Source organism: Brassica napus, chromosome A1 (genome assembly GCF_020379485.1).
Source record: "Brassica napus cultivar Da-Ae chromosome A1, Da-Ae, whole genome shotgun sequence".
Taxonomy (NCBI): Eukaryota; Viridiplantae; Streptophyta; class Magnoliopsida; order Brassicales; family Brassicaceae; genus Brassica; species Brassica napus.
This window is the reverse complement of record NC_063434.1, coordinates 21523913-21541951: the sequence shown is the minus strand read 5'-3', so window position 1 is coordinate 21541951 and position 18039 is coordinate 21523913. Positions and strand designations below refer to the sequence as shown.

The window sequence follows — 18039 nt, the reverse complement described above, 5'->3', positions numbered from 1 at the left end:
ATGATTCTTAATATATTGTATCAATGACTTAAGTATCATTATTGTTATATGCATCAATGATGTTTTTGCTAGAAGACTTCTAATGAAAGTGTTATATCTTTGAACTTATGTAATGGTTTATCTTTTGTGAATTTGACTAAGTTTTTTTGAGAATTCTTCTCTTTTAGTTGTAATAAATTTGATCAATTTTTTTCTGTTATTGTGTGTTTGCTATTGAAGTTGTATCAATAACTTCAATTATGTCAAATAATTTTGGAAAGATAATATTGTGGAATATGAACATACTTACCAATTTGTTTTATTAATATCTCTTCAAATTTACAAAAAAATATCACAACTAAGGGAGTACACATGCAAATCACAAACCAGACCAGAAACAAAACTATTATAGATCGTTCATCTACAAAGACAAGCTTGGACTCCACTTGATATGAAAGAAAACTCCGTTAGAAGACTTCCTAAAAGTCTTTTTGCACATTATATTTTAGAAGACTTTGGAAGACTTACCAATTTTTTTATTAATATCTCTTCAAATTTACAAAAAATATCACAACTAAAGGAGTACACATGCAAATCACAAACCAGACCAGAAACAAAACTATTATAGATCGTTCCTCTACAAAAACAAGCTTGGACTCCACTTGATATGAAAGAAGACTCCGTCAGAAGACTTCCTAGAAGTCTTTTTGCACATTATATTTTAGAAGACTTTGGAAGACTTATGGAAATTCTTCTCGGAAGTCTTCTAAAATATAATGCGCTAGAAGACTTCTGAAAAGTCTTCCATAAGACTTCCAAGAAGTCTTCCATAAGACTTCCGAGAAGTCTTCCAGAATATTTTCGAGAAGTCTTCTAGCGCATTATATTTTAGAAGACTTCTGAGAAGACTTCCCATAAATCTTCCAATATCTGCTCCAAATCTCAAAACCTGCATATCAAAAAAATGTTTAAATGACTTAAAAACAGAGAAAATGAGTGGAAGATTATATAGATCTACGTTTATAGAACACACAAAGTACATATCTAAGGGGAAGATGAGAACCATCTGGTTAAAACATGCAACTAAAAGATAGATTAATGAGAAAGATATGAGACAAAAATGAAAAATTCATATAAAGTTTGGTGTTTTCAAGTAAAAGAGATTAGAATGGGTATGGAGAGTTTTAGTTTGGAAAAAAGGTAAGAACTTTATGCAACATGAAGTTACCAAATGAAGAAAAATCAGACATAAAAACTTACCGAAACGTTCAAATCTGTTATGAAAGGGAGACATGTGAGAAGACTCCGTCAGAAGACTTCCAGGTAAGTCGTCCTGGAAGTCTCCTAACGCATTATATTTTAGACGACTTACCCAGAAGTCTTCCAGATCTGAAAAACCTGCATATCCAAATCCAAATCTGAAAAACCTGCATATCCAAAAACGTTCAAATGGCTTAAAAACAGAGAAAATGAGTGGAAGATTAGATATATTTACCTTTATAGAACAAAAAAAAATACATAACTAAAACTAATAGATCTACCTTTACATGAATGGAAGATGAGAACCATGTGATGAAAAACATGCAAAACAAGATAAATTAGTGAGAAAGACATAATACAAAAACAATAAATTGATATAAAGTTTGGTGTTTATAAGTTCAAAGAGATTAAAGAGAGGTTGGAGAGTCTTAGAATGAGGAACATACTATTTTTGTTGCAGCCATTTAAGAGGAGGATAAAGAATGTGTAAATTTTTCTTCATATATAGAGACAAAAATTCCAATAAGGTTAAATATTTTCGATTCAGAAGACTTACTAGACGATTTACTTGTAAGTCACCTGGAAGACTTTAATATTTTTAGCAGGAAACTAAAATATTTTTAGCGAGAAACTAAAATAATTTTAGTGGGAGTTAGAAGACTTTCAAAGAAGTATTCTAATCGTCTAGACTCTAAACATAACCCTAAACTAAATTAACTAACGAAACACTTCATAAAATCAAATTAAACTTAAAAAGTTTTTACTATACACAGAAATAAATACATATACGTAAAATTTTAATTTTTCAGAAAAATATTTAAGCTTTCCAAAATCTAACCCTAAGAATACATACAATACTACAACATATATTGTCAAACCCTAAGGCAAAGAATATCATGATTAACTACTTTCACTCATCTATGTTGAAAACTATTCAATTTTATTATATCTTAATTTATATTACTTAAAACTGTTTATAATTACATGATTTTAATTTTTCACTTGTTAAAATATTTTTTAAATTTTTTATAAATTATTTTTAAGATCAACTACCCTAGAAGACTCAGACAACTTTCCGGGGCTATATTCGTAAAAAAGAATTCTATTTTTTTGTTTGGTCACGACGACTTACAATATCTCAGAAGACTCAGACGACTTTCAAGAGCTATATTCGTAAAACTAAATTAGATTTTTTTGTTTGGTCACAAGGGGCTGATTATAGTTTCACAAGTTTTTTAGGTTAGTTTTGCATTTGATTCAAATATGAATATATTTTTATATTTAAAATCAAGTTTTGAGTCATATTTGGCAAATCGCCTTAAAATATTTTTGAGAAAACACAGTTTTTTTAATTGCTTTCACGGATTTCATATTATCACCTTTTATTTGTGATATACATCGAAAGCTGTGTAGGTTTTGTGATTTTGTTTTTGGAAAAACCACAGAAAAAAATAGAGAAATTCTTTAGGATAATGTTTTTTAAATTTTTGTCACAAAAATAGCTATTAAAAAAGAAAATAATTAAAATAAATTTTATTAAAAAATAAAAATATGTTTATACTATATGGTTAACTAATTTAGAATTAAAGTTTATAGTTAAGTGGTGTAGTTTTGAAGATATAGTTTTTAATTAAAAAAATTAAAAATTAAAAAAAGACTATTTTGAATATTTTCTTGAGAAAAAGACTAGGATAGCACCAAACCAAGTTTATGTTCCCAAAGTAGCACTCAAGATTCAAAGTCACAAAAATATGTTTCATTAAAGAGGTAAATATACACTTATACCCCTTGGGTTAATTAATCCAAACCTTAGGGTTTAGAGTTAAGGGGTGGGGTTTTGGAATTAGGGTTTAAAATTTTATAAAAAAAATATAAAATAAAAAATAAAAATTTTAAAAACAGTTTTAAAAAGTATTTTTAAATTATAAAAAGAAAATTTGAAAAAAAAATAAAAAAAAAAATTCGAAAAAAAAAAATTATAAAAATTTCGAATCTGAAAACATATAATCTGAAACTATAAAAAAAAAAAAATCTTTTTTTCATTTTTTTAATTTTAATTTTATTTATTTTTATTTATTTTTGTTTGTTTATTTAATTTTAAACCAAGGGGATTAGGGATATTTTACCCTTTAATGAATGTCATTTTTGTGACTTTCTCCTTCTAGTGCTATTTTTGAGACATAAACTTCAAAAGGTGCTATTATTGACAATTGCCCTATTTTCTTTCTTGAAATCTATTTGTTTGACAAAAGGAGTTACGTGAGAAAATTGCCGGAAGAAATAAGCAAGAATGCGATTGGTGACGATTTTTGCAATAAAGAATCGAAAACTGCAGTGAAATAAATGTAGCCCATTCATAACCACCGAAGTAGACACCAATGGTATCGTCATCGTCATCACTCACTATAGCTTCTTCACCTTCCTTCTTCTCTAACGATCGCTCTCTTCCCTCGCTGAATCCGATCGCTCCATCGCTCGCCCTTCCCGCTATCAGATCCTCTGCTCTCGCCGTCACCAGCAGGTCGTCTCTTTCTCCATTATATTTTCCCGATCATTCTTTCGCTTCTTGCCTTTGATATTCATCCTTGATTATTCAATAAAGAGCTTCACTTGTGGGTCTTTCTTGGTGACTTTGATAAAAAAGTTGATAACTTTCGATTGCTGCTGTTGAAAAGTTTTAATCTTTACCCATAATTATGCAGAGGAAGCAAGTTAGAGAATGTAGAACCTTGCTGTGTATTGTAGCTTTTGAGTGTTATAGATGAAGACTAATAGTGTATTTTCTTGAAGAAATGTCAAACAGAACTAAATAAAGGGTTATACAAGGAGTACTTACTAGAACAACCACCTTGCATGCAGAAGCAAAGGAAGACGGTGTTTAATCAGGAGGATGAGTGTAAGTGGAGGAGATAGCTCGGAAACTGCTCCATCTGATATGATTTTTGGGCCTATTTTGGAGGATGGAGTTTTGCGGTTTGACTGTTCTGTGGAGCATAGGAAAGCTGCGTTTCCAAGTGTTTCGTTTAAGAACAGCAAAGAACGGGAAGTACCCATTCAAAGTCATATTGTTCCAGCATTTACTCCTACTTATTCCCTTCTTGAGGAGCAACAAGTTGTCACTTTTCAGGTTACCGTTTCTTTTCTTTTTTTCTGAAACGCATCTGAAAATTTCAATCTTGACATGCTCAATTATGCTGCAGTTTTCTCCTGGCACGTCGTTTTATGGGACGGGAGAAGTTGGTGGCCAGTTGGAGAGGACAGGGAAACGGGTCAGTCATTCTCTTTTACATACATCATATGTTCTTTTGTTAACCTTAGTACCTAACTAATTGGGGGAATATAAAATGTTCAGGTGTTTACATGGAACACTGATGCATGGGGTTATGGCCCTGGAACCACTTCACTTTACCAGTCACATCCTTGGGTACTAGTTATCCTTCCAACTGGAGAAACACTTGGTGTTCTTGCTGATACCACTCGAAAGTGTGAGGTATATGGACATACGCCCCTCTTTTGTGGACTCACTTTGCAATGTAATCTTTCTTTTTTTATTGTGTTGACATATTTTTTCTTGTCCCTAAGATTGATCTAAGGAAAGAAGGAGTCATAAGAATAATCTCCCCACCATCATATCCGATAATCACATTTGGTCCTTTCTCCACACCCACTGCTGTCTTGCAGTCCCTCTCCCATGCCGTTGGTAATTTATTGATTATGTTCTTCTTCTTTCTTTAACGTCTTATTAGTTGTGCTTTTTTATGCATTGAGACATTTCATATTTCAACTGTTAACTGATGTACTATAACTGACTTTGTTACTCTTAGGAATTGCAGAAAATATTGTTGTTTATGCAAATTGTTATTGTTTGGGATGAGACAAACTACTTCTTAATTTTCTTTCGTCTTTACCTTTGCTCTTTTTTTTCTTTCCTTAGTACATATCATTCTGCTCTAAATAAGTTATGCTTTCTACTTATCAGGAACTGTTTTTATGCCTCCAAAGTGGGCATTAGGCTACCATCAATGCCGTTGGAGTTATATGTCTGGCAAGCGAGTAGCCGAGGTCAGTATTTGTTCATATTCTATGTATTTTTGAATTATAGAATATGGTCAGTTCTTATTTATTGTATATAATTTTTGGGCCTCCCTGTCATGCTTTTCATCATTGTGGTGATGATTGCAGATAGCTCAAACGTTTCGGGACAAGAAAATTCCATCTGATGTGATATGGATGGACATTGATTACATGGATGGATTTCGTTGTTTCACATTCGACAAGGTGTGTATTTTATTAAGCCACAAGTAGATTTTTATTAGTGCTTCTCATTGGTTTACATAGGCTAAATTTATAAGTTCTAGGTATTGACATAATGACATTATATAGAACACTATTTCAGGAACGTTTCCCGGATCCTAGTGCTTTGGCAAAACATCTTCATAATAATGGTTTCAAAGCGATCTGGATGCTTGACCCTGGAATAAAACAGGAGGAAGGTTTTGATGTCTACGATAGTGGAAGTAAGAATAATGTTTGGGTTAAAGGAGCAGATGGGGAGCCCTTTATTGGTATTCACTCTCTTGTTATGATTTTGATGCTCTCTTGTCATGTTAATCTAATATTTATTCAAACATTTCTGAAGTTTACGTTTGGTGTCATTAGGTGAAGTGTGGCCTGGGCCTTGCGTTTTTCCTGACTATACGAATTCCAAAGCTCGCTCTTGGTGGGCTAATTTGGTTAAGGATTTTATTTCAAATGGTGTTGATGGTATATGGAATGATATGAATGAGCCAGCAGTTTTCAAAGTAATTCTCGTTTACTCTGCCGTCATACTTGAATTTTCTAGATAGAATACTTTATGATTTTCCATGTGGTCTTATTTGTCAATTTCCAGGTCGTGACAAAGACGATGCCTGAGAACAATATTCACAGAGGAGATGATGAGCTTGGAGGTGTTCAATACCACTCGCACTACCACAATGTATTTCTCTTCTTCTATCGAGTTTCAAATTATCTCATGTTTGAAGTTATCCAAGTTATATAAAAATGCAGTGGGTCTAGAGGGAAAGTAGTTGGTTGCTATTGCTGAGACAAAGAAGAAATTTTTGCAGTGCATCTAGAGTGAAAGTAGTTGGTTGCTGAATATAGATATGTTTTGCCTAAATAATATACCTTTTGTACCATATTAAGATAAGATGGTAAGAACTTCAAGTTAATTTTGTCAAGATTTACCGTTGTCTAGGTCTACGGGATGCTGATGGCAAGATCAACTTATGAAGGGATGGAGCTAGCTGATAAGAATAAGCGACCTTTTGTATTGACAAGGGCTGGATTCATAGGTAGCCAGAGATATGCTGCAACCTGGACAGGAGATAACCTTTCAACCTGGGAGCATCTACATATGTCTATATCCATGGTACTTCAGCTGGTAAGAATTTCAAGCCCACTGCCTCCTTATCGCAAAACTAAAACAATTAGTATGTGATTATCATTTATGATGACTGTTGTTAATCTATTTCTTTTTCCCATACTTCTAATTTATCTTGTCATGCTTTATGAACCCAAGAATTTCTACTCATGAGCATTTGCTTAATTGGTTGATTTCTTTACATCTTTTGAATTCTAGTGTGCTTATAACCTATAGGTGTTTTCCACTTTAGTAGAGCTAACAGCATAAATGAATATTTTTTCGTTTGTTTTTTCTGTATATCTTGATTTTAGCAAAGAACTATGCGATATAATATAGCATCTCTTGTTCAAGCCATAAATTAACATTCTGCAATACCTTTGATCAGGGGCTTAGTGGTCAGCCTTTATCAGGACCAGATATTGGTGGCTTTGCTGGCAACGCAACTCCGCGGCTATTTGGGCGTTGGATGGGCGTTGGAGCTATGTTTCCGTTCTGCCGTGGTCATTCTGAGGCTGGCACGGATGATCATGAGCCTTGGTCTTTTGGAGAAGAGGTAGTGTTTTTCTAGCAAATCTTATAAGAGATATTTCAGCATCAATCTTTTATGATATACATGGAAAAATAGTTTTGCTTCCCCTAAAGGACTTGCAACTTCTTGTAAATTTGCAATCTCTAGAAAAATATCAACCATTCTTGTTGTAAGGATTTTTTTAATTATGTCACTTATGAACTATGGTCTTTCGATTAGTGTGAGGAAGTCTGTCGTGCTGCATTGAAGAGGCGCTACCAACTGTTACCACATTTTTACACCCTATTTTACATTGCCCATACAACTGGTGCTCCAGTTGCAACTCCAATATTTTTCGCTGGTAGGCTTGATTAAAATACTGTACTCCATTTTTTGAACTTATGCAATGATATCTTATGCTCTCTTTTTCTTTCTTGGCTTCGTATATGCAGATCCTAAAGATTCCCGCCTAAGGACCATTGAAAATGCCTTTCTATTGGGCTCACTTCTAATCCAAGCAAGGTTTTCTTCTTCTTATTTTGACATGGAACGATGGACCTTACTTTTTTCATGTTGATTTACAGAATCATTACTTCCCTTTTTATGTGATTTGTCTTCACTTGATTTCGGTATAAGTGATCAGACTTGAGAGTTTAGGAATGTTGAACTAGAACCAGTAGTTGGGCATTACTGATTGACAAGTAACGAGGATTATTTATTAAGCTGTTTCAAGTTGTCTAAAATATAACACTTTCTTTTTATTATTACAACTGAATAGCATTGCTGCTATCATAAATCTCAACCTAGTAATCTGTCTCTCTCGCAGTTTTGCCTCTTGTTGAGTCAGTTATTGTAGAAGCTTTCAGGAGAAATGTTTTTTATTCATCCATGTGAGTTTGTCTGTAGTTCATAAACCGCCAAACATCCAGCTAATCAAGTTTTCTTTGGTTTGTTTCTATCATTGGCTAGCACTTTGTCTAATCAGGGATCTCACGAGTTGCAGCCTATAATGCCCAGAGGAACTTGGTTGAGGTTTGATTTTGAAGATTCACATCCGGTATATATGGTTACTTACACTTTCAGTTTCGTCTTCCTTTTTCTGTTGGTAAAAAAATCAATTAAGTTTTAAGTTTTCCACTTTTTATTTATTCCGCTCATGATGTCAGGATTTGCCGACATTATATTTACAAGGGGGATCCATCATAGCACTTGGTCCTCCACATCTCCATGTTGGGGAATCTAGTCTGTCAGATGACTTAACCCTACTTGTTTCATTAGATGAAAATGGTAAGTTGAGCTTCTGATTCTGTACAGGGGAACATGCTTTTTAGTTTAAGATGTGATAATATTGTAACTTTCCATTCTGCGTCTATTGGTCTTGTTGTAACTTAGTTAGCAGAGGATTGCTTCTGATTGTTGTGCATTGTAGTGTTTGTTATGGTCTTTCTCAGCAATTATTAATTTTGTGTATTCCCAAGGTCAGGATCATGCATAGGAAAAATACACTTATCTTTTGAGCTTTTGTTTTCGAATTATGAGTTTCATGACAATAAGTATTCATTTGTCAGGGAAAGCTGTAGGACTCCTATTTGAAGATGATGGAGATGGATATGGCTACACAGAAGGCAGATATCTAATTACACACTATATTGCTGAGCGACAGTCTTCCGTTGTTACCGTGAAGATTTTAAAAACGGAAGGAGAGTGGGAGAGGCCAAAGCGTCGTATTCATGTCCAGTTATTGCTTGGTGGTGGTGCAATGGTATTGTTCTTTCACCGGTTAAAAAAATATCTAGGGGAGTGTATAAGTTCAAAAGATTTAAATATTAGTAATGTTGAACAGCTTGATGCTTGGGGAATGGATGGAGAGACCATCCAGATAAAGATGCCTTCAGAAAGTGAAGTTTCAGCGTTAATATCTACAAGCAGTGAGCGCTTTGCACTTCATATGGGTAAATCTCATATTTTTAATATGTTCGTAGCTACACCCAAATTCTAATTTTCATAGTTATTTACTTTCTTAGTGTCTTTCATGTGTATCACTGAATGTAGAAAATACAAAACTGATACCTGAGAAGGAAGTGCTACATGGACAAAAGGGAATGGAACTTTCAAGGGAACCAGTTGAGCTAAACAGTGGCGATTGGAAACTGAACATAGTTCCTTGGATTGGTGGAAGGATACTATCTATGACACATGTTCCATCAGGTAAGATATATCGTCGATAAGCATTTTTGCTTGTCTATTACTGACCTTGAAAAAGTTTTAGATCACTTGTGAATGAGATACTTTCAACATTTTTGTGGAGGAGGCTCAATATCATACATAAATTCTGTTTTTGAATAAATAATACCAGCCTTGGTGACAAGCACTTAGAATTTTTGTTACAGTAGTAAATGCAAACTTGCTGAATTGTTTAGGATTGATATTAAGCTGATTCGTTTAATTGCCAACCGGGTTATGTCCTTTTTTGACTTCTTTGAAGGTTGAAAAATAACAGTTTTGGTTGATTGCACTTTACAGGAGTTCAATGGCTTCACAGCAGGATAGAGATGAATGGTTACGAAGAGTACAGTGGTACTGAGTACCGGTCAGCTGGATGTACTGAGGAATATAATGTTATTGAGTGAGTTTACTTTCACAATCTATCTCACACATGTATGCGATGGTTTTTGATATGAAACATACAGTGTGACAAAGGCTTATACTTTGGCAGGTAGCACTCACTACATTATGTTTACTTCTGTTACTGAACTGATTGTTTCATCTTGTATAGGAGGGATTTGGAACAGGCAGGAGAAGACGAATCTCTTATCCTAGAAGGTGATGTAGGTGGTGGACTGGTTCTTCGGCGTAAAATTGCAATACCTAAAGACAATCCCCGAGTTGTTCAGATTGCCTCTAGCATTGAAGCCCGTAGTGTTGGTGCTGGTTCTGGTGGATTTTCAAGGTCTGTCTGCTTTCTTTACATTTTTTTTTGTTTTACCAACATGCCTATGTTTAATGTTTTTGTAAAATTTATCTACATCTCTCTAGGATCTAAGATATGACTCTCAGACCACTCTTGCAAGAATATATAACCGTAGAAGAACAGAGGGCAAAAGAAAAAAAAAACAATCTATAGTAATCTTGTTGTGTAATATAAGTAAAGGTTGCTGGGTGTCACTAGAAGGTTTTATTCTAATTATGAATAGCTCAAGTCGAGAGTATGATTCAGATTCTGTGTCTTTATATGTTCATGTGGTCTGCAAAATGATGGTGCAGGCTGGTATGCTTAAGAGTCCATCCAACTTTCTGTCTTATGCATCCGACGGAATCGTTTGTCTCCTTCACATCGATTGATGGTACAAAGCATGAAGTTTGGCCAGACTCTGGAGAGCAATTATATGAAGGGAACAACCTCCCACATGGTAAGTACATCAACGCTCTCCATCTTGTTTTCTCATGTTTTAATAAATAAACATCGTCTTCTGTTTTCTTTTTTTTATTTATTTTGCAGGTGAATGGATGCTGGTGGATAAGAGCCTCAATCTAGGGCTGGTAAACAGGTTCGACGTTAGTCAGGTATTCAAATGTGTTGTTCACTGGGACTGTGGAACCGTTAACTTGGAGTTATGGTCTGAAGACAGACCTGTCTCCAAGGAGTCACCTCTGAAAATAGAGCATGAATATGAAGTCGCAAGTTTCCCATAACTGTGTTGGATCTATCTATCTTACGATATCAACTCATTCCCATGTTCTACTTGACTACTTGGGGTTGTTCATTGTGTATAAATAAGTGATTGAGCAGTGCTCCTACGTTTAGATTTATACTGTCACTGTGTTGTATTGGATTACTTTGCTACCCAAATAACCCAATACAATTTATATGTGAGCTTGGTACCAGGGCCGGTCTAAGTATATGTGGACCCTAGGGAAAAAAACTTAAGACGATCTTTTAAAGGATTAGTGGTTTAGTCCGGTTTTGGTCAATCTCGGTTGAGCTTATTTGATGTGTACTAGGTGATGATTGTTTCAGTAGTTTTTAGTTTTAGTTTTTAGTTTTTAGATTTTATTTTTTGGTTTTTAGATTTTGGTTTTTGGTTTTCAGCTTTTGGTTTTTAGTTTATGGTTTTTAGATTTAGATTTTGGTTTTTGGTTTTGCAGTATTTTTTTTATTTTTGCAAAAATTAATTAATGAGTTACTTTGAAATAATACAACAAAATAGAAATAAATATTTATATTTACAATTAAAATTATCAAAATATTGTGATAATTATTTTAAATTAAAATATAATAACATATTTTAATTATTATAGTTTTATTAAAAATTATATTATAATAAAATATTTATCATAAAATTTATATATTGCAAAAAAATAAAAATATTTAAAAGTTTGAAACTACTTAGAAATTTTTCTTATATAAATTATTTTTAATTTTATAAAATTATATAGCAATATTTTTTAAATATTATAAATTATATAAAAATAAAAATACTTAAAATTTTGAAACTAATTATAAAATTTCTCATATAAATTATTTATATTTTCTTAAAATTGAATGGCTATTTTTATTTTTCATGACTAATACAATATATTGTATTACTAAAACATATTATGTGACTAGTAATTATTAAAATTATTCTATTATTTTATATAGAGAAATTAATAACTAAGTTTTAAAATTAATTAAAATTATTTATAAACTATATAAATTTATTTTACAGATATTAAACACAAATAAGTTATATCACATTATTGTTTAAATTATAGCTAATGTACCAAAAATTGTATGATTATTTATCTTTATGAAAATGTTATTTATTAATTATTAATTAATTAAATGTTGTAGTTTCTATCCAAAAAAAATCAAAATTCGTTTTTCCTTTTAAAAGCTCACAAAAGTTGGTTTTTAGTTTTTCTTCACAAATTGGTTAAACTTTTCAAAAACTAGTTTCCCTAAATTTTAGGGAATCTATTTATTAGAAATCTTGATTGGCAAATCAAATGGTTTCTACAAAAACAAAAACTAAAAACTAAAACTTGATTGGATGAAAAATGGTTTTTGCAAAAACAAAAACCAAAAACTAAAGCAAAAACCACAAACAATCAACCTCCTAGTTTTCTGTTTTTATCGAGTGATTGCTGGCGTTTAATATTGATTTTCAACAAAAACTGAGAAATTTAAATATTTAATACTACTATATTTAATTATAGATTTTTCTGAATTTATTAAAATTACTTTCGCTAGTTATTATTAATATTTTATTTTATTTTCTTATATGAGCTTTTTCTAATATTAAAAACAAAAAAAAATGAAAAGTTTCTTATTATATCTAAAATTTAACAAAAAAGTCATTCTAATGTTTTGATTCAAAGTATTACTCCCTTCGTTTCAAAATAGATGATGTTTTAGGAAGTTTTTGATGTTTCAAAATAGATAATGTTTTTATATATCAATGCACTTTTTCACTTTATCAAAAACTGTGTAGCCAATAATATTTTGTAGTCTGTTTTGTGATTGGTTGAATAACTTTTAATTTATAATTTAATGATATTTTTAAAATAAAAAACAAGTTTTTTAATAGTTGTGCATAATCTTAAAACTTTATGTATTTTGAAACAGAGGGAGTAATATTTATATACCATTTTCTTTGCAAGCTGTTTTTTCTGAAATGTTCTTGGCAGGATGTTAATTTCACGAACGGACAGTTTAAACTCTTATTGCGTGGACCCGGAAAGCATGCCAAAATACATTCGGTGTTTCATGTTAAATCATTGAGAAATAAGGGTGTGCATTTCTCAACTTCTGTGGAGTGTTTTTCTCGCTTTTACCATATTGCAAACATTTCCTGTAATATAAATAGTATATATCACATACAAAACTTTCATTCATTTTTTAAACCAAAAAAAGCTTTCATTCATTTAAGTTTTTAACCATATTGCAATCATTTCGCTTGAGCATATAAAGTTTCACTAGGTGATTTTCCTGCAACATGTGCAGAAATAAAATTTTAAAATTATATTTATTAATAAATTTCTGTTAATTTTTTAGTTTTATTATTTGCATACAATAATTTAATTCTATATAAAAATTAATATAAAATTAATATTTTATTTACATTTATATTTAATAATATATATATATATATATTTGAAATATTATTATTTATTTATTTTGGTTAATATATATTAAATAAAATTCTATAAAATTAAGGGAAAGTTTAGTTATGTATAATTAACAAAACATAAAATTAAATAATATTTCTAAAATTTGTAAGTATTAAAAAGAAATAATAATAATATGACTAGAAATTATTATTTTTTGAAATGCATAAATTTTTAAAATTTGTTTTAGTAATAAAATTATAAAATAATATTAAATAATATTTTCGAAAATTATTATATATTACTATATTTCTAACTTTACTATTTATTGTTATATTAATGATGAATTATAAGTTATTACCTTATTCTAAAAACTTAACAAAATTATAAAACAAAAGTAAATGTAAATGTCCATGTCACAATTAATCCAAGCCATGTCATCTTTATTAGTATGTCATCATTTTGCTTATAAAATATAAAATTAATGTGGTGATAGCATGTGTCAAAATCACTTGGTAAATAATGTATAGGGGATTGGTGTATCAATTATCGACATAAAGCCATCTTATTTAAGTTTTAAGTTTTAACCATATGATATAGTCATATATATAATATAAAATTTGAGATATATAAAGAAAAGAAACAAAATATGACATGCACATCCATCTTTTCTCACACACCACCTGGAACCTTGAAAACTGATATACAAAACCAAAAAAAAAAAAAATCATTAAGTACGAAGATGATTAGATTTGAAAGTGCAGTTTTAGTGATACTTACTTCCGCAATATGATCCCGGAACTAAGAGATCTCCGCATGCATGAGAGATTTTGAAAAGCTTATTTTGGTCAAAAAGTGCTGAAAATAACCTATTGGCGCCTTTGCAGAAGCAAGCCATATTATCGATTTGTATATATTCGCAGCAATCTTTGGAAGGAGGAACCCATGGTGTACCCAACTTGAGAGAATCAACGCAATTAAAATACTCAGTATCACGTCTTTCCATAGTACAATATGGAGGTTGAGCTTTTGATGGAATTAATCTCACAATCAGTAATGCAAACATGAACAAATAAATGATTTTTAGAGTATAGGTTTTCACCATCGTTTCTCTTGTTGATTTCTTTATTTCTTCTATGTCTTAAGACTCTTACAAAAGTGCTTTCATATATATACAATTTTATGGAAGTCAAATATTGCAATTATGAAAGAAAAAGGGATACAAAGCCATACCAAAATACAAAAGAAACATAGTAGTCCCTTTGAATAATACAAGGGTAATAACTATTAGTTACTCATTTACCATCTTAAAAACTGGTCAAATGTGAAGAAAATGAAAAGTAGAAATCAATAAAAACAAGTAAAAAGAAAAAGAAAAAGAATTAAGACAAATATGAATCACTCTTTTGGTCAACTAGTAATTACTCATTTACCTATATAATACTATAGTTAAGTTTCCTTTTTTATGAGTATCAGTCAACGTGGGTTACTTGCAAGGAAAGTAACACGTAAAATAAATAAAAGCTAAACCGATCCATAAACCGAAAAACGCTAAGAAGCTTAGGGTTTCTCAGCGAAGGGGGAGCGGCGACGAGGGCGGAGCCAAATACGATTCATCGGTGGAGGAGAAAGAATGGCGATTGCGGATTTTGGGCAGTTGAATATGGAGGAGCCACCTCCGTTCTGGGGATCTCGTGGCGTCGATTGCTTCGAGAAGCTTGAACAGGTCGGCGAAGGCACTTACGGGTATTCTTCTCCTCCTTCTGGGTTTTCTTCTTTGATTCCGTCTGAACCGATTGTGAATTGCTAATTGATTTGATTCTTTAGGGTTTATATTGTAGAAATCGTATTATTGGGGCTGCTAATAGCTTTGCATCGTTAGATTGATTTCTCTGTTGTTTTATCTTCACTCGCTTACACTAAAGTTAAAAGCTTTTTGATCTTGTGAGTAACCATCAATCTCAAGCTATTGGCTTTTTGATTTGGCAGTCAAGTTTACATGGCTAGAGAAATTAAAACTGGCGAGATCGTGGCTCTTAAGAAGATCCGTATGGACAATGAAAGAGAAGGGGTAAGCTCTACAACCTCACTACTAGCTTATAAAAGTTGCAACCTTTTGTGAATGCTAATGACTTATATCAATCACCTTTTTTTTTTTGCTTCAAGTTTCCCATCACAGCCATCCGGGAGATCAAAATTCTGAATAAGCTTGATCATCCCAACGTCATTCATTTGAAAGAGATTGTTACTTCGCCTGGTAACAAGCAACCCAACCTCTCTCATCCTCAAATTAAGTTTGATATTTGATTCTTATGTCTTCTTTTTGTTTGCTTTACTAAAGGTCGAGATAGAGACGATCAAGGAAAGCCAGGTTAGTGAAACTTATCCAATATCTTATTATTTTTTTGTACATTACCGTCACCTAGTTAAAGCTTCTTTCTTTGATCTCATTTTTAGATAATAACAAATACAAGGGCGGAATCTACATGGTCTTTGAGTACATGGATCATGACTTGACTGGACTCTCTGATCGTTCTACACAGGGATTTACTGTTCCTCAAATCAAGGTATCCCATGGCTAGATACCTTGCTGTAGCTTTTGCAAAACCTTTTTGTTTTAACTGCGTCTGACATTTCGACATGTATAGTGTTACATGAAGCAACTGCTCACCGGGCTTCACTACTGTCATATTAAAAAAGTTCTTCATCGTGATATTAAAGGTGATTTTAACTATCCCTATATACATTTGTTCTCTCGCCTTTACTTGCTCTACTTGACCTAGATGATATTTTGATGCAGGTTCCAACCTCCTTATTGACAACGAGGGAAACTTAAAGCTTGCGGATTTTGGGCTTGCACGCTCCTATTCTCATGATCATGATGGAAATCTTACAAACCGTGTCATCACTTTGTGGTATAGGTATGCATACTTGAAAGCTATACACATTAAAGAGAGATAATAAGTCTTTCCTTAGCTTTGATTTGCATCTTTAATGTATCGGTTATTGCTGTAGGCCCCCTGAATTGCTACTCGGTGCTACAAAATATGGACCAGCTATTGACATGTGGTCAGTTGGTTGCATATTTGCTGAGCTTTTGAATGGGAAACCGATCTTGCCTGGCAAAACCGAGGTCGGTTTTTTCATCTTTCTTTTAACATCTCGGGCAATGCGTTAGATGATTATTCACTCAAATGTTATCTTTCTCCAGACTGAACAATTGACTAAGATTTATGAACTTTGTGGATCACCTGATGAAAACAACTGGCCTGGTGTTTCGAAGATGCCTTGGTTTGAGCAGCTGAAATCACCTAGGCCCTTGAGAAGACGTTTAAGGGAGATCTACCGAAAGTAAGTTTGTGCCATTATGTCAGTTGCGACAGTATCACTTCTGATACAGGAGAGATTTCATTTTGGCTTTTTCTCTTCTACTATAGTTTTGATCGCCATGCCCTTGAACTACTGGAAAGAATGTTGGTGCTTGACCCGTCTCAGGTACCAAAACTAAATCTGAAATATATTAGCAAATTGCAGAAATTAAGAGCCTTCTTTTTTGAGATTTAGTTCATTTTCTTGATGCAGAGAATATCTGCAAAGGATGCTCTTGATGCAGACTACTTTTGGACTGATCCGTTGCCGTGTGATCCAAAGAGGTATCGAATTTTTGTTATTGTTTATGAAAATTCATTTGGTGTATATGATCAGACACAATGTTCCCTGTCCTTCATACAGTCTACCCAAATATGAATCATCACATGAGTTCCAGACAAAGAAAAGGCGGCAAGAGATGCGTCATAACGAGGAAGCAGCCAAAAAGCAGAAAATGCAGCATCCACAGCAGCACTCTCGTTGGCCTGCACAGCAACATGGTGTTGGTCAGACTCATGCCGCTCCACACTGGCCTGCCGGACCTAACCACCCTATTAACAACGGACCACCACCTCAGATACCTGCTGGTGGACCTAGTGGTCATCACTACTATCAAAATCCCCGTGGTCCTGCACCTGGTTCAAACGGGTACCATACTAGCGGAAACCAGACTGGAGGGTATAATAACCGGAGCCGTGGAGGTTACAGCAGCGGTTCATTTCCTTCACAAGGTCGAGGTGCACCATATGGCGCCGGTCCTAGCGGTGGCTATGGTGTTAGACCGCCTAACTACTCACAAAGTGGTGGTCAGTATGGTGGCTCTGGAAGAGGACAGAATCCAATGGGTGGTGCTAGAAACCAACGATATGGAGGATGGCAATAGTAAGCAAAGAGAGAGAGAGCTCAAAGACTGTCTTGTCATATGGTGTGGTCTTGGCTCGATGTCTCAAAGGCAGTTGTGATATTAGTTATGAAAACTTTTTTTATCGAGAAACAAAGTCTATTTACTGAAGCGCTGCTACTCTCTTAGACCTGATTCATCTTTCTGCTCATCACACCCATTTGTATAGCTTACAGCATGATTGGTCCACAGCACCCATTGTCAAACATCACATTATGGTGCCCAAGGTGATGACTCTATCTATAGCCAGTTATGTTGTTTTTTTTGCTTCTCCGGATTTTTGGTCCTGTCCAGAATGATTATGTATCAACTTCTTAGTCTTATATATAATCCTTATCAACATCATCTTGTTCATCACCACCAGGACTATCCATCATCTCATCAAAACCCAATGGATTAGTCCATATAAACCTTACTATCCCACAAACTCTACTGATGTTTGGGAAACTCGTTTGGTTGAAATGTGGAACAGAGTCATTGTTGTTTGAGAGTTTTGTTTGTAGAGATTTATACTTGAAGTGAGAC

At 33.1% G+C, this 18039-nt stretch overlaps 2 protein-coding genes and 1 non-coding gene across 5 annotated transcripts; 2 read left to right on the top strand and 1 right to left on the bottom strand.

Annotated features, from left to right (window-relative positions):
• Window positions 1-3500: 3500 nt before the first annotated feature.
• LOC111215936 (alpha-glucosidase 2) lies at window positions 3501-11039 on the top strand. 3 transcript variants are annotated; one of them, XM_022720171.2, is made up of 23 exons: window positions 3501-3760; window positions 4099-4366; window positions 4440-4508; window positions 4592-4729; window positions 4822-4939; window positions 5219-5301; window positions 5422-5517; window positions 5636-5804; window positions 5899-6041; window positions 6131-6217; window positions 6479-6664; window positions 7032-7199; window positions 7395-7515; window positions 7607-7676; window positions 8124-8211; window positions 8321-8441; window positions 8723-8916; window positions 8998-9106; window positions 9207-9362; window positions 9678-9780; window positions 9931-10104; window positions 10419-10564; window positions 10654-11039. In XM_022720171.2, exons 1-23 carry the CDS (start codon window positions 3618-3620, stop codon window positions 10845-10847), a joined length of 3144 nt encoding a protein of 1047 aa, XP_022575892.1. In that variant the 5' UTR covers window positions 3501-3617; the 3' UTR covers window positions 10848-11039. The 3 variants fall into 3 exon arrangements, with proteins under 3 accessions (XP_022575892.1, XP_022575895.1, XP_022575897.1); XM_022720174.2 differs by having other exon boundaries at window positions 3505-3760; window positions 4043-4366; XM_022720176.2 differs by having other exon boundaries at window positions 3537-3760; window positions 4030-4366.
• A 2739-nt stretch (window positions 11040-13778) lies between these two features.
• On the bottom strand, window positions 13779-14728 carry LOC111200528. Its single transcript, XR_007314918.1, has 2 exons — window positions 14025-14728; window positions 13779-13942 (listed from the first exon to the last, which is right to left on the bottom strand). It is a non-coding gene; the product is annotated as an uncharacterized LOC111200528 (transcript).
• Window positions 14729-14734: 6 nt separating this feature from the next.
• On the top strand, window positions 14735-17856 carry LOC111215932 (cyclin-dependent kinase C-2). Its single transcript, XM_022720164.2, has 12 exons — window positions 14735-14990; window positions 15234-15315; window positions 15411-15501; window positions 15586-15615; window positions 15702-15811; window positions 15893-15965; window positions 16045-16165; window positions 16260-16377; window positions 16456-16595; window positions 16682-16739; window positions 16827-16897; window positions 16977-17856. Exons 1-12 carry the CDS (start codon window positions 14878-14880, stop codon window positions 17494-17496), a joined length of 1527 nt encoding a protein of 508 aa, XP_022575885.1. The 5' UTR covers window positions 14735-14877; the 3' UTR covers window positions 17497-17856.
• Window positions 17857-18039: the final 183 nt, after the last annotated feature.

Coding starts and splice junctions, on each gene's coding strand:
- LOC111215932 (XM_022720164.2), top strand. CDS start 14,878: ATGGCGATTGCGGATTTTGGGCAGTTGAATATGGAGGAGCCACCTCCG. Junction 14,991..15,233: donor GTCGGCGAAGGCACTTACGG/GTATTCTTCTCC, acceptor TTGATTTGGCAG/TCAAGTTTACATGGCTAGAG. Junction 16,740..16,826: donor TGGTGCTTGACCCGTCTCAG/GTACCAAAACTA, acceptor TTCTTGATGCAG/AGAATATCTGCAAAGGATGC.
- LOC111215936 (XM_022720171.2), top strand. CDS start 3,618: ATGGTATCGTCATCGTCATCACTCACTATAGCTTCTTCACCTTCCTTC. Junction 4,730..4,821: donor ATACCACTCGAAAGTGTGAG/GTATATGGACAT, acceptor CTTGTCCCTAAG/ATTGATCTAAGGAAAGAAGG. Junction 8,212..8,320: donor ATTTTGAAGATTCACATCCG/GTATATATGGTT, acceptor TCATGATGTCAG/GATTTGCCGACATTATATTT.